The 24814-nt window shown below is 36.2% G+C and overlaps 1 protein-coding gene across 1 annotated transcript; it reads left to right on the top strand.

Annotated features, from left to right (window-relative positions):
- The first annotated feature begins 17271 nt into the window (after positions 1 to 17271).
- Positions 17272 to 19921, top strand: LOC103433448 (uncharacterized). The gene is made up of 2 exons (XM_008371712.4): positions 17272 to 18769; positions 19491 to 19921. Exons 1-2 carry the CDS (start codon positions 17381 to 17383, stop codon positions 19599 to 19601), a joined length of 1500 nt encoding a protein of 499 aa, XP_008369934.2. The 5' UTR covers positions 17272 to 17380; the 3' UTR covers positions 19602 to 19921.
- The last annotated feature ends 4893 nt before the right edge of the window (positions 19922 to 24814 follow it).

Genomic DNA, 24814 nt, shown 5'->3' with positions numbered 1-24814 from the left:
GTCTTTGTTGGTAATCACAATGCATCTCAGCTTACTCGGAGTTACAACTTCCTACGAGCACATTGTATATAATTGTTTGCTCCTTGACAGGATCCATACCCATTAATATGTTCATTAAAAATAGTTAAGAAAATGAGATTAGGATTCTTATCCCCTTTCAAGTAAAACCATTATCTTCGTGTAGCTTTGTTTGCTCAGTTATTGAAATGAAATTGATACCAGTATATAACTTACTTGTATGTGCGAACAGTTATGCATATAATTGAGATTTGTTTTTTCAAGACATTCCTCATGGCCACAATGGGAGCTTCAACTCCTTTCTCTACTCTAAATATCAAATGTGACTAGAATTAACTTAACTTGAGCTGAGCTTAACCAAAGCAACTGCTCTCACTCTCCATCCAAGTTTGAATTCCTCTACTTGTAGTTTAGATGAATTGAATATATGTAGACTTTGGTTTGGTTGAAAAAAAAAAAAAAAAAAAAAAAAAAAACCTTTGAGGTAAACTTGTTATAGGCTAACTAAGCAGTTAATTTGATTATAATCATGATATCAACAACATGCTGAGTGCAGACAAGAGTTTAGGTTAGAGAGAGAGAGGAGTGGTAGAGTTTTTGTTTGTGGGGCTTGAAGGGTGAAGAAAATGACTAAAAACTGCATGGAATATCGTGACTCTTTTTCCCATTCAATACCTCACTGACATTCCAGGCCATAGAGAACTCAACTTACCCACACAAAAAATTAACTCAGACTCGAGAGAGAGAGAGATTTTCAAAGCCACATAAAGTCAGATACTTCCCAACATCGATTCTCTTTTCTCTTGTATTATTATCATCACCCCCGTCAGATCTCTTTTGTTTCAGTTTTCTGTATCCTTTCCCCGCTAAAATCCATTTGCTTGTGTTATCTGTCTCACTTTTTTATCTCTCCCCTCGTCTTCTCAAATCTGTCCAAAATTGGCACCAACTCTATGGAATCAATCTAATTAACTATTCATCACCATTACATTTTATAGTTAAAACCAACTTTTTTTAATCACAAAAGAGAATATTATTGTCTCACCACCTCTTTTGGATCTGCTTGTGGTATGCATCGTATAGTTTACAAAACCCTAATTCCGGATTTTATATTTACAAACAACATCAAATTAATTATATAAACCCAAACCCTAGCGAGGTACGCACAGTGCTCAACTTCTTGCAGGACACAAGGGTGATCATTCTGCTGGGTTCTTTAATTTTCTGCTTTTATCTAACACTAGGACCAGTTTAGGATTGTTGTGTTTTTTTATAAACTATTTTTTATGTGCTTTAAGAATAATCAAGTATAAAATAAAGCAGAAGAGCATTTAATAAATTGTATTTTAAAAGTGATGTGAGTATGAAAAAACAGTGTAATGCGTTTGGTAAAAATTTAATATAAAAGTGAGATAATTGTATATAATGAAAAAAAAAAAGATATGATAGTTGAGGGAGTGGCAATGACTGCAGTGGTGATGGTGGTGGTGCTAGCGGCAATGGTAAGGGTATATTGGTAGTGCCAGTAGTGGTGGTGGTGGTGCAGGTGATGTGGTTGTGGTAGCGGTTGTGGTGGTATTGTTGGTGATGGTGGCAACAATGGTGGTTGTAATGGTGGTGGTGGTGAAAGGTTTGTGATTGTAGTTGGTGGTCGTGGTCACTTTTGTTCTACAAGGATAAAATCAGTGTAAATCATGTCATTTTTAACAAAACTAATGAGGGCATTACAATAATTGAAAATGTTCTTTAGGGGCTCGAGTCAGTTTTTTTTTTATGAAAACAGCTTTTAAAGGCAATCAATAGGCAGTTTTAATAAAATGTTGTTAATAGGCCATTGCTTTTAAAATAAATAAGATATTTTAGTTTTGCCAATATTTTTTATTGCTTAACTCTAAAGCAAAATAACTTTTGGTGAAAAAAAAAAAAAAAACCAATACCAAACAGAATTTGAACTGTACCGACTTGACTTGAATGAGTTTCACAGGGAAAAATATGAAAACGTCAATTATATGGAAGGAATGAATTTAAGTCACACCCAACAATTATATTCCACAAAAGGATATGAAATGAAGATTGTTTTAATGATTTGAGAAGCTTTCGATGTGGGACTTTTTATTCTACGTTGCATGTGAAAACGAAAGGCAGAATAGAAATTTAAAACAACCAATGCATGGTTGTGTAATGTGCATTCAAGGACGGGGCTTGTTAATTTAGGGGAAGTGAGATTGTTTGCTTCGGCTTCTACGAAGTGCTACATCTATGTAAAACGGTTTTAATGGTGATTGGTTGGGTTTTGTCTTGATATATTAAGGTATGAGTTGGATAGGTCTGATAGTTTTACAGAGAAGTTTTGAAGGGAAGTGGCAGTGGTGCACATGGGGTTTCAGATGTCGTTTTTCTCTTCTCTATTTAAGGGCCGGGGGTATTATATAGAATTGAGTGAGAGAATGAAATATTATTCTGGTCAAAGAATTTTGAAGAATAAATTCTGGGGTTATTAGGTAGGTCTGTTGGGAGTAATTGTTTATATATTGTTCGACAATTAAGGGTATATTTGTATGGGAAGGAGTCCCAGCTCTCACGAGCTCGCTAAGTATCCATGCTAGCTATTTGTATATTAAATCACAAAAGAAAACTTAAACACTGGTCTTTGAATTTCGATGCAATTACGATTTTACTAAATATTTGTAAGTATTAGTCTCTAAAGTTGTTACGATTAGAACAATAGCTCTTTTGAGCAAAATTGTTAGAATTTCTGACTCTTATTTGCCTCTCCAAACAAAAGTTCTAACAATGTAACAAAAACCACTACTTCCCATTGTTAAACTTAATGGTTTCGGGGCTGACGTTTTAGTTTTAAGAGTGGTTTTAATATAAGAAAAGAAAAAGAATGTAGGTGTCTAATTTTCATTGGTTACTCCACATTTCACTGCTGAGGTGGGGTTCCGGCACCTGAAAATTTTCTCCTAGAGTGCTTGGCGAAATTTAGGCCTTGGTGCCTGATAGTTGGGGGCTTTTGCCATTCAGTGTACGGGTATGCTTACCCATTAGGGTTGAGGTATTAATGAACTAACGTCAACAGGGGTATTTTTGTCACATTGAGCGCATAATTCACATGGCACATTTTAATTTGTGTGGTTAATTTATGTCTCCACAGTTGAGTTGAGGTTGATTCCTATACGTGGGAATTAAGCACCTAAACTGGAATCTTATAACGATGTTGCTGGTGTGAATTGGATGAATATGGTTTCTATGCATCGATTGTTGGACTCTTGAGTTTGTTGTGCACTGAATCCATGATTATATTGTATTATTACAAATTAATTCATAATCTATAATTTGTAGAATCTATATGGGCCTGAATATGTACACACAAAGATTAAGGTACAGTAGCCCGATACAAGATTAATACACACCACGATCTAAGGCCCAAAATCCTCCCTAGCTGAAAACATTTATCAAGTTGAAAACTTCCATTTTTAAGAGAAATTATTATTGTTAAGGAAAAGGGGAAGGATTCTAGGATTTGAAACCATTACATAAACTTAGGGGAGATAAATATTTGAACTTGAGATAGATAGAAACTCAACATCTTACCCATTAAAAAAATTTAACTTTCAACACATGTAAATTAACATATGGCATCCTTATAGTAGCTATCTAATATCACAACCAGGGGTGGAGCCACTTGAGGACTAGGAGAGGTCCGGGCCTACCCTGAAGTTTTTCATTTTGTAGCTTCAATTTGTGTGCTTTCGGTTGAATACTCTGCATTCTTCAACTTATGTGTATTTGCTCCTAGCTAACTTTATTGTGTTTCTCTAATTGACAAAAAAATAATGTGTTTAACTGTTGAGTTATAGTGTTATGAAACTAAAGCCTTATATCAATTAGCCTTCCTTAATTAGTTTACTATTTTGTATGATAGAGTGTTGTTTTATAGTGAAACCATGCAAATATGGAATAGAGGAAGAGTTTATCTTGAAAGACAATTTCATTACTACATTTTGAGCCATGATTATTAATTTTTGTTCAACTTCAAAGTAGGATCCGGTGCCTATGATATAATTATCTCAATTTTTTTTTCATGACTTCATTGCTCTCTTTTGATTAAAATTTTTCATTCCTCTATAAAAATGAATATTTTTCTTCCATTAGTTATATTACATCCTGTCCAATTTCTTTCATATGGCTATGACTATGTTCCTATACCATGCATCACAAGCACATGCACACACATAGTTTAACTGCTCTCTATATCTTGAACAAAAATATGCATACTTTAAAACCATCTCCAAAGGAAATGTCAAATTATAAGATTCAAATTACAATTGGGCTAATGTTGCAATTTGAAGTCTTATGTCAAAAATGTTGTAATCATGCTTTTTGAAAGGAAAAGAAGTTTGTGGATAAAAAAAAACAAAACAAAAACTAAGGATATAAAGTTTGTCGTTAATTTCGTCAAAAAAAAGTTATTTTGTACGTAATTATGATTCTATGACACCAGTTTCTGCTAGTACAAGAAGCACACAAAATAAACTTTGTAAGCAACAGTCCCTTTACACGAGGTGCCCGCATGTGCGGACATGCGTCGGCTTGTTTTTCTTCTTTCTCGCTGCTTGGGCTTGGGGAGAGACTATTATGGCCCCCCTTCTTGCCATTGGCTCGTTCAGTACTAGGTTGGAATGTCTCCACTTGTTTTGTTTTTGGACAAAGGAATGTCTCCACTTGAAGGTCAGAATTTCCATTTTGGGTAGAATCCAATTTGACCTGGGCTAAATTACTACCATTAGACTTGCTCTAATATCCATCCCTGAGCACAATGATTCGTAGGACTGGGAATTTCTGTGCAGCCCAAATCCATTGTAGTTTGCTAAAAACGATACAATGAATCGTAGGATTGGGCTTATCTTTATCTTCATAAACGATATATATGAGATTTTTTTTAATTTTTTTTTAACTACACCTCCTAAAACTTGGTTCCACCTAAACTTGTGGACTCTATAAAATGCCCATGTCGGGTTGTTTAACTGTGTCCAAACCACTGACTGTGTCCAAAGCGTGTTCGGGATATGTTAGGAGTGTGTTGAGGTGTCCAACACTTCGGAGTTTCAGAGTGTCCGTGCAACATAGATTGTATGGCCTATGGTCGTGGTAGATTTGCTATTAGCTACCATTTGGCGGTTGAGCTTGTCAAAATCTTAGACGGGCGCATTAATCAAAATGATCAATTTTACAACCCAGATATAAGGATCCACGCTTACTTGGGTGAGATCGGGATGCCGCAGACAAAAGAATCCGGGTTCCACCAATTCGATATATGTGGCAGCCCGTATGTTTTGTTAGTGGCGTACCCGTTGGCCCACTAGTTCTTCCAAACCAAACCCGGGTTGATTCGGTCAAGAAGCTAATTAGGGTTTCTAAAATAGACTCGCTCGGACCTTGCAACATAGTTTTGGTTATGACTTAAGGTATATGAACCATAAGATTTATTAGTTTAGGTTCAAAGTTAAAATATTTGAGAACTTAATAAAGAAAAACTAACTTAAAATTCATGAACCATGAGCCACTCAGTACTACTATCTGATGATATTCATCTTCACTTGGAAGTGAAATGTTTTAGATTCGAATCTTGTGGATGACGAATTTGATACCAAATTAGGTTGCCTATTGTGTGTCTTAAGCCAAACTCCCCCTCCCCTTAGTGTAAAAATATCGATGTACTAAAAAAAAATTATGAACCATGAGAAACTCATTTTCTTCTTTTGCTTTATCAAGTTGTTAAATATTTCAAGCCTTTGGATCTAAACTAATATAATTTTGTATCTAATACGCATTGAGCGGAACATCACTACTTATAAGAGGCTCACGAGCGTAGTGGATATAAATTGTCGCAAATGTGACGGCAAGCCTGCCTTGGAAGCTGAATTTTTCAAGGTCTGAGCTCCAAAGTTGAACCTTACATTGTGGAATAAGGGGAGGAATTTAAAAATTTTAGCATGAATTATCTTGGATACTATTCATGTTAGGCATACTCAACAATTAAGAATATGGTGTTGTAAAAAGTGGGTATGTTTGCCCACATGTGTATAATAAAGTTTCATATGCTAATAGTAAATTTTGCAAGTTTTCGTTGAGGTGGCTCTATAAATAGAGCACTTTGTTTGTTCAAAGTGTGAAGAACATCAAGAAGAGAAAAGGAAGAAATATAATACTCTCAGTATCCCTCATTTTCTAATATCTACAATACTTTTGTCAGTGTGATATTTTGCACCACTTCGTCCTTGTCCTTAGCAAAAGTTATTTCTCTACTTTTGCCTATTTATAACACGTTATCAGCATGACTCTCTAATCATTTCTCATTTCCCTTCACCGAAAGAAGAAAAAAAAAGTTTCCTCTAAGGTTTTTACTGTTCTTCTTCTTCCTCTGCCTCAATTGCTGGATATACTCACGCGAAGAACTGTTTGCACCATGTTTACTTCTAGTTCTTAACCTAATAGTTACTTATATCTTTGATTTCTTGTTTGGTGTAACTCTTGACTATTAACTCAGTGTTTATTTATGCAATCCAAGATGGTGCGGTATCATCGCCTATCTTGGACTGCAGATCTAATTTTACTGCAAATTTTATGTGGAGTAGTATAATCGCCCACCCTATCCTACATATTTAAATTTACCTGCTATTTAATTTTATTGCAATTTTAGGTGGTGTGGAATAATCACCACCCTGCTATGTATATTTAAATTTTATCGCAATTTTAGGTGGTGCGGTATAACCGTCCACCCTGCTTTACATATTTAAATTTTATCGCAATTTTAGGTGGGGCTGTATAATCGTCCACCTTGCTTTACATATTTAATTTTATCTCAATTTTAGGTGGTGCGGTATAATCGTCCACCTTGCTCTACATATTTAAATTTTTTGTTGTTTAAAGTGGTGCAGAATAATCGTTCATCCTATACTTGTTTCGATGAGAATGGTGCGGTACAATTGTCATTCTCATTAATCATGTAAATCTCGAGCCTGAAGTTTTGAGTACTTAACATTTTGGCCTGAAGATCAAAAATTTATAAGAACTAGAAGTTCTAACAATATATTCCTCAGGAACACATATTATTGCAAGTTCTTACACACCTCATTTTTCTTTCAGAAAAGAAAATGGCAAACTTGGCAAAGCTTGATTTTGCTACCCTGGCCATTATTGGAAAGAATTACCTTACTTGGGTACTGGATACCAAGATCCATCTGGAAGCAGCGAATCTTGGAAATACAATCAGGGAAGAGAGCAGCTCATCATCTCAAGATCGGGTAAAGGCCATGATTTTTATTCGTCGCCATCTTAATGAGGCACTAAAGAGCGAGTACTTAACAGTTGAAGATCCGTTAGCCCTCTGGAAGGCCTTGAGAAACAGATACAATCACCAAACAACGGTAATTCTTCCAAGAGCTCGTTATGACTAGACTCACCTAAGAATCCAGGATTTCAAGTCAATGGCTGAGTACAATTTGGCATTGTTCAGAATTACCTCTCAGATGAAGCTCTGTGGGGATACTATTACTGATGAGATGTTATTGGAAAAGACTTTCAGCACATTTCATACCTCGAACATGCTTCTGCAACAGTAGTATAGAACACGAGGCTTCACTAAATACAACCAAATGATATCTGTGCTCTTGGTAGCTGAACAGAACAATGAGCTCATGATGAAAAACCATAATTCCCGACCTACTAGATCAACACCGTTCCCAGAAGTGAATGCTGCTTTCCTTGAAAGGAATACCATATCCTCCCGTGGCAATAATTACAAATGAGGATGTGGCCACAAGCGAGGCTGATGGAACGGGAAGGGCAAGAACCATGGTGTCCAGTTTCACAACCAGGTTCCAAGGCATAATCCAGTCCCGAGCTTTAAAAATGCAAATTGCCAGAAAGGAAAAGCTCATATGAACACTCCTAGAAATCCTGAAGGAGTTTGCCATAGGTGTGGTGGCAACGGACATTGGGCGCGTACTTGTTGCACCCCAAAGCATCTGGTGGAATTGTATCAAGCCTCTTTCAAGGAGAAGGGTGTCGAGATCAATTTTTTCGACCAGGCTCAACCAATGGAAACACCTGATCCAGTGACCAATTTATTAGGATAGTTAAACACAACCCACCCGGATCCTACAAACTTTATTAATGAAAGAGGGAATGAAGTTTATGGGTCCGATTGAATTATTTATGTTTAATGTACTCTTGCTATTTGTACTTGTGGTTTAATGCTCGCATTTTCAATTCAATAAAAGTAGTATTCCAGTATGAATAAACTGCTTTTTCTTTACTCAGAGAACATGGATAAAAATTATGGTTATTCTCAAAACAAGAGCAATGGCGGAGACTTTTGTCTTGCAGATAGCACAACCACGCATTCAATACTTCGAGATTGAAAGTATTTCTCAAATTTGGTACTTGCAAAAGTAAAGGTAACAACAATATCAGGGCAATCAGATGTAATTGAATGCTCAGGAAAAGCTCAGATTATGTTACCAAATGGAACAATATTGTCCATACATAATGCATTATATGCTACTCAATCCATTCGAAATTTGATGAGTTTTAAAGACATACATCTAAATGGATACCACATTGAAACGAAAAGTGTAAAAAATGTGGAATATTTATGCATTACCTCCAATGATACCCAGAAGCGTATATTGGAGAAGTTGCATAGTTTATCGAGTGGATTGTATTATACATACATAAAGACAGTTGAGACACATGCTATCATGAACCAAAGGTTCATGGATTCAAAGGTTTACATGCTTTGGCATGATCGTCTAGGTCATCCAGGATCCCATGATGCGTAGAATCATTACCAACTCTAATGAACATCCATTATTGAGCAGACACATTGATGTCTCAAATGATAACCTTTGCAAGGCTTGTTCCCAAGGGAAGTTGGTAATTAGATCATCACAACTAAAGGTTGATGATGGATCCCCACCATTTTTTTAAAGAATTCAAGGGGATATTTGTGGACCTATTCAACTACCTTGTGGACCATTTCAATATTTTATGATTTTGGTTGATGCATCTACCCGACGGTCACATGTTTGCCTATTGTCTACTTGAAATGTAGCTTTTGCAAGACTTCTTGCTCAGATAATTAAGCTGCGAGCACAGTTCCTAGATCATCCCATTAAGTCCATTCGACTTGATAATGCTGGTGAATTTACGTCTCAAACCTTTGATGATTACTACATGGCACTGGGCATTGATGTTGAACATCCTGTTCCTCATGTCCATACCCAAAATGGTTTAGCAGAGGCATTTATCAAGCGGCTTCAATTAATAGCCGGCACTCTGCTCATGAGAACGAAATTGTCAGTCTCTGCATGGGGACATGCCATCTTACATGCAGCATCATTGGTTTGATTGAGACATATAGCCAACCACCAATACTCATCAATACAACTCGTGTTTGGATATCAGCCAAACATTTCACATTTATGAGTTTTTGGTTGTGCTGTTTATGTGCCTATTGCACCGCCACAACGAACTAAAAGGGGACCTCAGCGCAGACTGGGAATTTATGTGGGTTTTGATTCACCATCTATCATTAGATATTTGGAACCTTTGACTGAGGATATGTTTACAGCTCGTTTTGCTAATTATCATTTTGATGAGATAGTTTTCCCGTCATTAGGGGGAGAAAATACCGTTCCAGAAGAACGGCAAGAGCTGACATGGGTTGTTCTCACCTTATCTCATTTTGATCCACGAAGCACTCAATGTGAAAATGAAGTGAAAATGATCGTTCATCTTCAAGGTATTGCTAATCAAATGCCAGATGCATTTAATGATGCTTTCTGAAGTGACAAAGTCACATATACCAGCTGCAAACGCACCTGCAAGAATTGATGTCCCTGTTGGACAAAATAAAGTGGTAGCGAATGATTCATCCAGTGCACGCCTAAAGCGTGGTAGACCCCCAGGTTCAAAAGATTCAGCCCTCAAAAGAGAAAGATAAGGGTACAGTTGAACCCAAATGATATCATTCAAGAAAAGAAATTGAATGATAAATCCACAATTCGTGATTCTGTACTTCCAGAAAAAGAAAATGTCCTTGATGAGATACCTGTCCCTGAAGAGACAGAAGTACATGAAAGCAAAGAAATATCCATAAATTATGCATGTACTAATGAATTGTGGGATCGAAATGAAATAATCATCGACGACATGTTTGCATTTGCAATAGCAACTGAAATTATCTTAAGTGATAATATTGAGCCCCGCTCTGTTGATGAATGCAGATATAGACAAGATTTGACTAAATGGAAAGATGCAATCCAGGTAAAATTAAATTCCTTGGAAAGACGAAGTGGTTTTGGGCCAGTAGTCTAAACCCCACCTGGTGTGAACCTCATAAGTTATAAATGGGTATTCACAAGGAAACGCAACGAGAAAAACGAGATTGCAAGATATAAAGCACGACTCGTTGCACAAGGTTTTTCACAAAGACCTGGAATTGATTATGAAGAGACATACGCTCCTGTAATAGACACAATTACGTTCTGTTACTTAATAAGTTTGGTGATTTCAGAAAAACTTGACATGCGACTTATGGATGTCATCACCGCGTATCTATATGGAGAATTAGATACAAACATATATATGAAAGTCCCAGAATGACTTAAGTTGCCTGAAGCAACTAACAAACCACGAGGTATGTTCTCAATCAAATTAAGGTGATCACTATATGGGCTGAAACAATCTGGGCGAATGTGGTATAATCGTCTCAGTGAGTATTTGATTAAAAAAGGATATGCCATCAATGTCATATGCCCTTGTGTGTTCATTAAGAAATCAAATACTAGATTTGCTATAGTGGCAGTATACGTCGATGATATGAACCTAGTTGGAACCCCTGAAGAGCTTAACAAAACTGTTGAATATCTGAAAAGCGAATTTGAAATGAAAGACCTTGGGAAAACAAAATATTGTCTCGGCTTGCAGATTGAGCATTGTGATAATGGAATTTTGGTCCATCAATCAGCTTACATTGAAAAAATACTGAAACGATTTGGCATGGACAAGGCTTGTCCACTTAGCACCCCAATGGTCGTTCGTTATTTGGACATTAAGAAAGATCCATTCCATCCAAAAGAAGATGATGAACTGGTCCTTGGTCCAGAAGTACCATATTTAAACGCAATAAGTGTTTTATTGTATTTAGCGCAATGTACTAGACCAGATATAGCTTTTTCAGTTAACTTGTTAGCCAGGTACAGCTATGCTCCAACAATTCGTCATTGGAAGGGAGTCAAAGATGTTCTACGATACCTTCGTGGGACAACAGATATGGGTCTCTTCTACTCAAATAAGCCCACAAATGAATAGACCCTTGTTGGATACATAGATGCTGGTTTTCTCTTCGATTCGCATAAAGCCCGCTCACAAAATGGATATGTGTTCACTAATGGAGATATTGCAATTTCATGGTGATCAACGAAGCAAACGCTAGTTGCTACGTCTTCCAATCACTCGGAAATAATTGCTTTACATGAAACAAGTCGTGAATGTTCTTGGTTAAGATCAATGATCCATCACATCCGGAATTCATATGGTCTACCTTCAAAGACAGACACTTCAACTGTCATCTATGAAGATAATGCATCCTGTGTCGCCCAGATAAAGGAAGGATTCATTAAAGGTGATAAGACTAAACACATATCTCCAAGATTTTTTAGTGCACATGAGCTTCAGAAGGGTAAAATTATTGAAGTCAGACAAATCCGTTTCAATGAAAATTTAGCAGACTTGTTCACCAAATCTCTACCAAAGTGCACATTTCAGAAGTTGGTGCAGGGAATCGGATTACGTCGGCTTACAAATTTGAAGAATGCGGAATCAGGGGGAGATACAATTTAGGGGGAGCATCCATGAAACATGCATGTTGTACTTTTTTTCCTTTGATTAGGATTTTTCCCACTGGGTTTTTCCTATCAAGGTTTTAACGAGGCAACATAAGCAGGCTCAACACCATTCAGGTAAAGTTGTACTATTTTTCCTTCGCTATGGTTTTTTTCCCACTGGGTTTTTCCAAGCAAGGTTTTAATGAGGCAACTGATGTTGATATATGGGCATCCAAGAGAGAATGTTGTAAAAAGTGGATATATTTGCCCACATGTGTATAGTAAAGTTTCACATGCTAATAGTAAATTTTGTAAGTTTTCGTTGAGGTGACTCTATAAATAGAGCACTTCGGTTGTTCAAAGTGTGAAGAACATCAAGAAGAGAAAATAAAGAAATATAATACTTTCAGTATCCCTCATTTTCTAATATCTGCAATACTTTTGTCAGTGTGATATTTTGCACCACTTCGTCCTCGCCCTTAGCAAAGGTTATTTCTCTACTTTTACCTATTTATAACATATGGACTAATATAAGCTTTGTTTCATTGGTAACTTTTTCATAGCTTTCAGACTTGATCTTGACATGCAATACTAGAGGCATTGACCATAGGTAAAGTGAAAATCTATTGTGCTGTATTTTTTGGCCTTTAGATATTGGCGGTTTTGAATGCTTGATTAAAGATTTAATGGTAAAAGAAATTTGATTCATATACAGGACCATTGTAGCACCTTAATCTTCTGTGCGATTACTGCTATATATGTTTATGAAATTATTTTTCGTAGCGCCTAACATGTTTGGCAAATTTTTTAATGGGCAAGCACCACGTAGACGATGTGTTGAGGTCATCAACGGCACATAAGGAGTTGATAATGTCATACAAGTCCAGATAAGTGGCTGCAATCGCTTTGAGAGTCTTGACTCCTCCATGGAAGGTAAAAAATGGACATTTGACTTAAGAATTAAAGTAGAATGTATCCAACTTTTTTTCCCCAAGTAGCATGGTTTGATTGATACTGTACAAATATGAGAGGGATCCAGCAGAAAGGGAAAATATGGTACAAATTTCTCAGTTCAGTTCACATACTCTCCAGCAAGAGCAAAACCAGGAGTTGTACAATGGATAGGCTAGCAAAAGTTATTATTATTTTCAATTTGTATTATAATACGGAGAACTGATGACAAAGATCAAAGGGGACATTATGGATTAGATCCAATACGTCCCCAATCAAGAGACCTCCAACAAAACATAAAAGCCAACATGGCAAATGAACACATCCAAGTCTTGAAATCATCCATACTGAAATTTGGAAGAATGAGGTGGCACTCCAAAGTCAAAGGAGCACCATTCTTGATGCAAAGGTCATACACTTCTCAATTCGTCACTTGAGAATTTATCCACACAAAAATTTCAATATAATGAAGAAAAGGTGGCTCATTCACAACGAGATGCGCCAACCTTGATGAGAAACTGAGAAGAAACCAACTAGTGTCTATATTGATAACATATGTATCTCCAGCTATTCATAGCTATGAAAATGAAGAAAAGGATTCGAAAGAAGAAAAGAAGAAAAGTATTTGAGAAACAGAGGGTAATCTACTGATTGTATTGAATGAATGAAATGTATATTGTTTACAATGCTTTTATAACCATCCCACACTTTACTTACGAAACTACCCTTCCTTATCTCTAAGATTCTAACTAACCACAACCAATTACACCCATCTCCAACCATATAATTCTGACATGTCAGCTATCATTGAAATACTGCCATGTGTCACTTATCACATATCACCATGAATTTTATGCAACAGAAGCAGTACTAAAGCTACAAAAAATGGAATAAAAATAAAAATTGACGGAATCACAAATAACCTCACCAATGAGACAATTATGGACCACAATACTAAAACGAAACATAAATTTGCAACAATTCATGAGAAAAGGAAGAAGGAAGGCTAGGAGAAGGGAGATAGTGCCACCAGCCCCAAGTCGGAATAAGGGACCAGCTGCTATAAATTTTTTAAATCTAAAATTTTGGTAGAGATTAAAATTAGAATTTCATTTTCAATATATATAGATATATAATTCTCTCTCGAAGACAAGTCTAATGGTCATGTTTTGGAATTTTTTTTTTCTGGTTGTTTCCTTTTTTTCTTCAGTTTTGGTTGAGCGAAAATTAGTTGATTACATGTATGGTCTATTTTGAGGGATTTTATAATTGTGTTCTTGGTTGAATTAGTGTTGCCCAAGTGAAATGTGATTGTATAATGATTCAAAAAACTGCTATAAATGTTTTCTTTATGCTGTCAGATGCAATGGGTTGTATAAAAATGCTATAAAAGCTATCACAGCATTTGAAAATTGCTATGGAAAGTTGATTACAGCATTTTGGAATTGCTACGGTAAAGTTTTCATAGCAATTTTATTATAGAATTTTTTTTTTTAAAGCAATAGAAAAATGCTATAAAAAGTATGAAACTTGCTATTGTAGCATTTCTGGGCTGCTATAGAAACCGATTTATGGTATAGTGTAGAGATACTACAAATCACAAAGAATTGGACTTTTTTACAATCTAGGCTATACTGGAAAGGGATCCTCTCTAGATTATTTCCACCAAATCCAATCAATCAATCAATTTGGACCTTTGAAATTGGATCCAACGGCTACAAACAGGAGGGCCCTTTTAAAAGTTATAATAACTTTAGTCGTTGGATCAAATTTCAGGAGCCCGGATTAGGTGATTGGGTGGATTTGGTGAAGGGGATCCGGAGAGGATCCCTTTCCCTTGAGATAAGTTATGCCATCTACAATTGAAAGGAAACAAAGCATTGTCTATAATTATAGCCTTGTAAGAAATTATTTGTAAATGAATAGTGTTAGGCCATATGTTCATATAACATCTCTAACCGAATTGGCTAAACATAGTCCCTCAAGAATTCACTAGTTTTAAGTTTATACTTTAATTTATTGGTTAATTTAAGTAACTACCGTGGTATATTTTCAAACATAGTCATTGAATTTGAATCAAATTATTGCAACAGAGAAGCTGGATCCTAAAAAATAAACTAAAAGGGGGCTACACTTGGCCAACTTGATGCCCCTTTGGCCAAATAATAGTTTGGTAGACTCTATATAATTATAACCTAGCAAGCTATCGAAGATGATTTTCTGGACAAATTAATCATTTTTTGACTTTTGAACCTTTGGTCGTTAGAGTGAGATATAGAGGGCTAAAATCCAAAGCAGGATGACCTTATATAGAGCGCTAAAATCCAAGTCCTTTTCGAGATTTACGGGGGTGTATTCAATTGAGAAGTTGAGAGATTTTAATGGATTTATAAAAGAAAAACTAATTAAAAGGGCTTCAAATATTTGCATTTTAATGAAAAACCATACACTAACTTTATTTAATGATAAGGACAAAAAGAATAAATAAAAAAACATAAAAAAAAAAAATCGCGATCAGTGACGTCTGTAAAGAAGCAGCTGTCATTCACTGCTTCCCTGGCTGGACCAAGAAAAATCGATTGGTTTGTGATTTTTGTGTCTATTTCAGTTGTCGCCATGACTAATATTGACTTCTGTTTTCTTCTTCTTCTCAATATCCTTTGTGTAGCATCCCTTACCCACCCACCCAAAACTCCATCAGACCTAGATTTCAAACCCAGATTTGATCCAAGATGCTAGAAGACATTACTAGCAACAGATTACAACAAAACCAAGCTAATTTTACCTCATATTTTCAAAGGTTGTAGCTCGATTCCATTAGAGCAACTCTCATCGGGAACACCTGCTTGGATTATCCTACTTCCCATTATAGAATTTAACATGCAATGGTACCATAGGGATCCCCAGCTTGAGCAAGTCTTGTATTTGATGGTTTGGGGTCTCAATTAAATTGAAATTTGTGGTGATGGTGCTTGGAGTTCTTTTTGGCTATGGTGGTTTAGAGAGAAGGCAAAGAGTTCGAAAAGGGAGAAAGTGAGAGTTCTGGAGTGTTCACGAGGGAAAAGGAAAAGAAGAAAGAAAATGGGAAGAAAAGAGAGTGGGCTGGGTTACAAGCACAACACAGTGGTGTAGTTTTGTTAAGTTTTATAAACAATGTAGTAATTTTTATAAATAGTGTCCTAAGTTTTCATAAACAGTGTAGAAGTTTCATAAATAGTGTGAGGACACATGAGTCCGTGCATCAGATTTTTTTTATAAATTTTTTTAATATTAAAATTATGTCCTTTTCATTAAAATTTAAGTTCTTTTATCATTTTTATTAAAATTTAAGTTCTTTAACATTTTTATTAAAATTTAAGGTTTTTTCATTAAAATTTAAGTCATTTTAATTAAATAAAGTTATAGCATGGTTTTTTTTATTAAAATAAACTTAGTCCAAGCCTTTTTCATGAAAGTTCCCATTTATAAATCCACAGATTTTTATGGAGTTTAACTGATTTGTAGAGATTTCATGTAAAATTTTGATTCAATTCCCTCGAAATCTTATGGGGAGAGGTGAGATTTGTGGATGCTTAAAATACATTACAAATTCTCTCAAATTCCCTCAAATTCCTCAACTTTTCCAAATTCTTTAAATTCAAATTTTAATTGCATACATTTGGAATGTTATAAATTTCCTTAAAATTCTAATTGAATACACCTAGATTTCTAAGGATTTTAATAAACTATCTTAAAATCTTAATTGAATACACATTGAATTTCAGAAAATCACTTAAAATCTTGATTGAATACCTCTGGATTCATTAAAAGAATTAAAATCGCTCAACATACCAATTGGATACACCCCCTTTGAGAGACTTTAATGGATTTATAAATCCATGAAATTTTTATAGAGTTTAATTGATTTGTGGAGATTCCATATAAAATTTTGATTCAATTCTCTCGAAATCTTATGGGAAGAAATGCGATTTGTAGATGCTTAAAATACACTACGAAATCTCTTCAATTCCCTCTAATTTCTCAACTTTCTCAAATTCTTCAAAATCAATTTCTAATTCAATACACCTAGAATGTTATAAACTTCTTTAAAATCCTAATTGAATACAGCCGGATTTCTAAGGATTTTAATAAACTATCTTAAAATTCTAATTCAATACACCTTGAACTTTAGAGAATCACTTAAAATCTTAATTGAATACCCTTAAATTCATTAAAATAATTAAAATCTCTCAAAATCTCAATTGAATACACCCCCTTAATTTTCCTATATCAATTAATAGCTTACCAAACTAACAAAAGAGTCAACCATTAACCATAAACAAAAGGAAGACAAAAAGAGTTAGAGCGACTGCATTAAAAGCATGTACCGGCCAATATGTCAATTAAGAAAGGAGACGTGCGTGTTCCCTCCCTTCCCAAACCTTCAGATAAATTTCAAATCTTCAACAAATCCCTTGGGATAGATTGAGTTCCTCATAATTTCCATTTTCCTGGAAATTTATTTTCTCATTGATATGTCTTTTGCAAGATCAAAAACCCTTCACGACCACCCTTTAAATTTCTGGAAATTCCTAACCAGAGCCATTGATGTCCTCTCTCTCGCCATGAAAACAACCCTAACTCTTTGCTCCGTGGCTTCCATCTCTCTCATCTTCTACTTCGCCTTCTCAAACCGCTCCCATAATTTCCCTCCACACCCCAACGTAGTCACCGACTTCAATCAAAACGGCATCTCAGCCGACGGTCACGAAAAGACAAATATTTCACACATTCTGTTTGGCATCGGAGGCTCCGTGGAGTCGTGGGACAAACGCCGACGCTACACCGAGTTGTGGTGGAAGCCTAACGTCACTCGCGGGTTCGTTTGGCTGGACGAGAAACCATCCCCAAACATAACGTGGCTGGAGACCCTTCCACAGTACAGAGTCTCCGAGGACACGTCACGGTTCAAGTACTCGTGTCCGTATGGCTCACGGTCTGCGGTTCGGATGGCGAGAATCGTGAAAGAGAGCTTCGAGCTAGGTTTAGAAAATGTGAGGTGGTTTGTTATGGGGGACGATGATACGGTATATTTCCCCGATAACTTAGTTTCAGTGTTAGCGAAATACGATCACAATCAGATGTACTATATTGGTGGGAACTCGGAGAGTGTGGAGCAAGATGTGATCCACTCATACACTATGGCTTACGGCGGTGGCGGGTTTGCCATTAGTTACCCATTGGCTGCTGAGCTTGTTAAAATTTTGGACGGCTGCATTGATCGGTATGATAAACTCTACGGCTCGGATCAAAAGATCCAGGGTTGCTTGAGCGAGATTGGAGTGCCGCTAACAAAAGAGCTCGGCTTTCACCAACTTGATATACGGGGCAACCCGTATGGTTTGCTAGCGGCGCACCCTGTGACCCCGTTGGTGTCACTCCACCATTTTGACTACGTGGAGTCGATATTTCCAAACCTGAACCCGATTGACTCGGTCAAGAAGTTGGTTAGCGGGTACAAAGTGGATCCGGGCCGGACCGTACAACATAGTTTTTGTTACGACTTGAGGCGTAATTGGTCTGTTTCGGTATCTTGGGGCTACACAGTGCAGTTGTATCCGTTTTTGGTGACGGCTAAGAAGCTGGAAACGGCGTTGCAGACGTTTTGGACGTGGAAGAATTGGGACGCGCGCCTGTTCACGTTTAATACCCAACCCGTCAGTTCGGACCCGTGTGAGAGATCGGTTGTGTATATGTTAGATCGGGTTGAAAGTGTTGGTGGGGGTGAGACCCTGACTACTTACAAGAGGTACAATATTGACAAAGGGCAAAATGATTGCATCCGAAGTGACTACACTCATGCTTTGAAAGTTGAGGTTTTCAATGTCTCAGCTCCCAAATTCAACCCAGACTTGTGGAATAAGGTGAGGAAAAATTTCTCCATTAGGAAAATTCTCTTGGAAAAGGTACTGAAGTATAGGCCGCACATTTTATAGTTGTTTTTTAATACGTGGCAAATGATGGGGGATGTGAGGAGTTAGTCAAGGAAAGGATTTCACCAAATCCACCAAAACATTCGATTCGGATTTTTCAAATTTGATCTAACGGTTAAAAACAGGAAGTCTCTTTAAAAGTTATAATAACTTTAACTGTTGAATCAAATTTCAAAGATCTGAATTGGATGATTAGGTGGATTTAATTGAAGGGATCCGAAGAGTATCCATTTCTGTTAGTCAATCAACTATGTTCTTTTAATGAACTGACTACTCACATTCTGCAATTATCTCTAATCAAAGAAAACCCCCATACTTTGATTTTGATAGTTGATTTCTTCTTTCCAAAGTGGGTCATAAAGTTATAAGAACATGGGCTATTTGTTGGCTAATTTTGTCACAATTTATTGGTGACAAAATCGTGACAAATTGTGAAAAAATTGACATGCATTAAACTTTAGAGGCACTGGCCCATAATCTAAATGCATTGACCGTATAGGGAAAATGTCATGCACCTCAATCTTCTGCAGGATTTTCTGTCTAAATTCTGAGCACCATTTGTGCCATAATATGTGCTGAAATTGCTTGTGTGGATACAATTAAGTTGATTAGTGCTAGCTTAACATATTTTGGGTAATGATTGAATGGGCAGGCGCCACGTAGACAATGTTGCAAGATCATCAATGACACAGAAGGAGCTGACAGAGTTGTACAAGTCCAAATTAGAAGCTGCAATGGCTTTGAGAGTGTGACTCCTCTGTAACAGGTGGAAAAAATGGCTTACCATTCTCTCATTGGACTTGGTGTGCCAATTTGAGACCAGATTCTAACCAGAGAAATAGACAAGCAAGCATGCATCAAACTATGTTAACAAGTTTGGGAAAATAAAAAATAAAATTGGGCATGAATTCTAGTTCATTTTAGATTCGTTTTCTTCACATATCGGTGTCTACGTAGTACTATTATTACACCAACATTTAAGATACCAAATGATGTAGTAGTGTATTATTTGTTTCATATTTAGATTTATTATGTAACTTTTTATTTACATAAAATAAGAAACTTTAACATCAATAACTAAAAGTTGGCGGGGTGGATGACGCCTATCAAATTTTCTTTGATCACTTGAAGATGACGTCTATTGCTATAGCTCTGGAAGGGTGCTACGATACCATCTTCTACAGATCTCTTGTCGTGTGAAATCTCATCCCTATATTTCATTATTGCTATCTACATATTTTGTATCTACAGAATTCTATTTTAAAAAATTTCTGTTAATTTTAGAGCTTTAATGCACTAGTTACAAAGTTTGAATCTTCATCGCTAGCCATTTAAAATTCATAAGTCTATTGAGGTTGTACTTAGTGCTTTTGGATAGAACTCCATTCCACGAACGCGAACGCAAAAACCGAGCGCGAATCAAAGTTACAACGAAGAAGTTAGAGGCATCTTAAGTTTAGGGACACTTTGGTAATTTTGTCCCAACCCCTTTTAAAAGCCCTGCAGCTGCAGGTGCAGCCAAGGAGGGATCCAGACCCAAATTGGGTCATCTTGACCCGTTTTAAGGATGATCGGTCGTTCAACCCGGTTTCTTGACCAAGTTGTATCTCTTCCGTTTGACGTCCGTTTGAGGTGATCTTGGTGTCTACGGCAAGCTCTTAACGAGACCAACATCCCTGTGGTATTATTATTTTTTTTCGGATTGAGGACCTTAGAAACTTACGGATTGAAAATCCGATGTATGGATCTTCTGGATTGAAGAATCTTAGATTGTTGATATTTGTAGAGGACGTTAATCCAACCGTTAAATAGTTACAAAATTATAATATGTCGACTCCAACAACAGACACAGAAGTACATCCAGCAACGTTAAGTCCAAAATGCTTGCAATTGCCTCATTCGACATTAAAGCACTAAGATCATACTCTTTTCTTAAAGCCCCTGAACATAGGTATGTCGACTCCAACTCAGATCATACTCTTTTCTTAAAGCATAAGAAAGGTAAAATCACTACTCTTATTGTATATGTGGATGACATGGTGGTTACAGGAAATGATCCAGAAGAGAAGGCAACACTGCAAAAGTATCTAGCAAGTGAATTTGAGATGAAATATCTTGGTGCCTTAAAGTATTTCTTGGGCATTAAGGTGGCCCGCTGACAACAAGGAATATTTATATCACAACGAAAATATGTTCTTGATATTTTGACAGAAACCGGGATGCTATCATGCAAACCAGCAGATACCCCAATTGAGCTGAATCACAAACTTGGTAAATATCTTTATCAGATACCTACCAACAAACAGAAATATCAGCGGCTTGTTGGTAAGCTAATATATCTTGCACATACTAGACCAGATATAGCATATGTAGTGACCATGGTGAGCCAGTTTATGTATGCACCAAGTGAAACACACATGAATGTTGTAAACCGTATCTTGAGGTATTTAAAGTCAACTCCTGGGAAAGGATTAATGTTTTAAAAACATGATCATCTAGACGTTAAAGGCTACACTGATGCTAACTAGGCTAGTGATGTAACTAACAGACAATCAACATCAGGATACTTTGTTATTGTTGGAGGAAATCTAGTCTCTTGGCGTAGTAAGAAACAAAAGGTCATTGCTAGATCAAGTGATGAAGCAAAATACCAAAGCATGGCACATGGAGTATGTGAACTGCTTTGGGTGAGGAACTTACTAAGAGATTTGGGATTTAGGCCCAAGCATGCTGTGCGTCTACATTGTGACAACAAGGCTGCGATTGACATTGCTCACAATCCGGTTCAACATGATCAAACCAAACATGTGGAGGTGGATAGAAATTTTATTAAAGAAAAACTTGAGGCAAGACTCATTGAAGTTCCATTCATAAAATCTAAAGATCAATTAGTAGACATGCTCACCAAAGCAGTCACAACTACAGTATTTCACAGCTCACTAAGCAAGTTAGGCATTCATGACATCTATGCACCAACTTGAGGGGGAGTGTCAATGATAGGTAAATTAGAGCAACCTAAAATAGATTAATTATAATCATGTTTATCTGCAAGTGCACGATTCGTAGATAGTATAGAAGTGCAAATACGGAGTCGAATCCCACAAGGAACGGTGATTTAATTTGATAACTAACCACTTAATGCACAAATGAAATTGAAAATATTATTGAGCAAGGAAATTAAAGGAAATATTGGTTGTGAAGATTAATACTAAGAGATAAAATTGCTGAAAGTTTAAGAAAATAAATAAATCAATAACAATAAAACTTAAGAACAAACAAGACATTAAGAGCAAAGGCATCCAATTTCACCAATAACAATCCTATTCCAATTCTTAGCTTTCAACTATCCAATTAACAACTCTTATGTTGATAATTAAGTTTCCCAACTCTATAATCCTATCATGATGTATGCATCAAATTATATTCTTCTAAGAAGCAACCTAGCATGGTGTACGCCTAGATTTCACAACTTGAAGTTCCCTACGTACAATGGAAACTTTTATACAATCACACAAAACCTAGAACATGGTGCATGCTTCTACTAACTTGTGATCTCAAATTCATGATTCGAACAAGGTATATGCCTATGAACCTGCAACAAACACTTATTAATTCATCCAAGTGATGGCCAATCATCAAGAACGAAAGAACAAGCGAATTAAGCCCAAAATTTGAGATTCAACATAACAGAAATTGTCTTGAATAATCAAATAGCTAAAAACCCAAAATATTCTTGTTATGACTACATATTCTTGTTATGACTACATTGTAGCCTTAGCAAAAGAATTTAAAAACACATTGTCATGGAAAACATAATTAAAGATAAGAGAAACATCAAAAACCCTTAAACCGAAGGAGATTTTTGCGCTCCACAAGCTCCTGAACTCTTGCGCACCTTCGTCCCCCTCTTCTGCGTTTTTTTTATTTCTTTTCAACCGCCCCTTCCCTGTCTCCAGCCGTTTTCCCTTTTATTCCCTTTTATTCCCAGCAACAGCCGCTTGGAACCAAATTGACCAATCCCCCAATTATTTATTTGTTTGCTTTTCATCTCCACCCTCCACTTGTATTTTGATGAAGATTAAATGCACTATTGGGCCTAAAAAGGCAGCTCACATTTCTCTATCACATTGGTCAGACTAATTTACTTGTTGGGCTTTAAATCTCCAACTCAAATGAACTGCATAGATTTTGGTTCAAATCACTTGAAATGCAAAGTTAACCGAACCTGAAAATCCGAACGGCAGTCACTAAGATGATCATAATTCGTTGCAGGAATATCGGATTGACATGATTCCAACTCCATTTGAAAGAAGACTTCCATATCTTTTGATCCATATATGGTATGCAATGAAGTTCCTTTGGATGAATTAATGGCAGCCCATCAAAGTCGCTGGACAGAAACTCCCATATCCCAGATTTTCCAAATTGTGTCACCTCCATGTTTTAGGCATCGCTTTGATATCCTGTGATCTTCCTTTGAATGTTTACGGACCATTTTTAGACTCTCAAAACTCCTCTTATTTGCCTCAAAATCCATTTCTTTGCAATTAATTCTACAAAATAAGAAAACCATAAGTAAACTACTAATAAGGGATGAAAACTATACATAATCCAAGTACTAAGGTAACAAAAACTTGTATAAATATGAGTCTATCAAGTACCCCAAAACTTAGATTTTGCTAGTCCTCGAGCTAAACAAAACAAAAGAAAATCAAATTAAAACTCAAAGCAATCCTTCCAACAATGGCACCCTCAGGAAATTCAACTCATAAACATGATTAATATGATATCAACAAGTATTAAAGATTTTCAATCAAACAATTCACAAACTTTCTCAAATCGACTCGACATCCGTGAAGTGTGTGAGCATTAACCATTATTAACACAACTTTTCTTGATCCGGATATGTATATGCAAATTAGCTCGACTCTAATTCCTCACATGGTATACACTCATTCACTCATATTTGCAGATTGATGTGTTTTGTTCAATTGATCTCATTAAACATGCAGCCATATACTTGCTTGTCCACCTAACTCGGTATCAATATCAAATAACCACTTGGATCAAAGGTCTTTCACATGGCTGTATTGAGGCTAAAAGTTAACTGGCTAACAAAGAAGGGTAAGATAAACACAAAATCTAAATGACTTGTAGAGCTTACAATTACATTTGAAAACAAAAATAAACTAAAAGATATATGAAACACTTTTACTCTATGCAGAGACTATTTTTCATTTGGTCTAATCTTTGAAACACTCATTTCATTTCCTTGTAGTAACAACTACTTTCTTTCTATCTTTTTTTTTCTTCTCTTGAAAAATGAGAAAGATTGAAATTACAATAGTCGACCCTAAGAACTACTCTACAAGCTCTTTAGACAGGTAGGAATTTTTTTTTCTTTCTCATTTTTAACGAGGGTAGGTAGAAATATTTAGGTTAAAGAAACAAGAAAGGTTCACATTCAAGGCTTAACAGGGCTAACTAGGGAAAATCATAATAATGGCTGGCTTGGAAGGCTCAAACGAGAGAAACAAATGCCTTATCACTTCCAAGTTTGTTACATGAATTGATGAATGTACCAAGAGGTTTAAGGCAAGTTCTAGAGATGCAAATCAAATGAGACCGTTCACACAAGAATAAATGAGAGTGATACTTAATAGTTCAATTTTGAATAGGCTCAAACGCTCACAAGGGTTAAACAAGTCTCATAAAATCCACATATAAGTCTCTATATCATGAAGTCATCATATTAACATGGTTAATGTGCTCAAAAAATTTCAAGGAAAGTCATGTCAATTAGAGCCAGTAAGTGAATAATCCGTAGACCATAATTAATACTCATCAATCTCATATCAATCATACAATGTACTTTAATCCAATTCTCATCATAGGTGTTGGAAGAAACAAAAAAAAAAAACTAACAAATTTTTTTATAAAAATAAATCGATTGAGCGGACTACATGGCCGCTTAAG

The sequence above is a fragment of the Malus domestica genome, chromosome 04, assembly GCF_042453785.1.
Source record: "Malus domestica chromosome 04, GDT2T_hap1".
Lineage (NCBI taxonomy): Eukaryota > Viridiplantae > Streptophyta > Magnoliopsida > Rosales > Rosaceae > Malus > Malus domestica.
The sequence above is the reverse complement of the archived record's forward strand: the minus strand, read 5'-3'. Positions and strand labels throughout refer to the sequence as shown.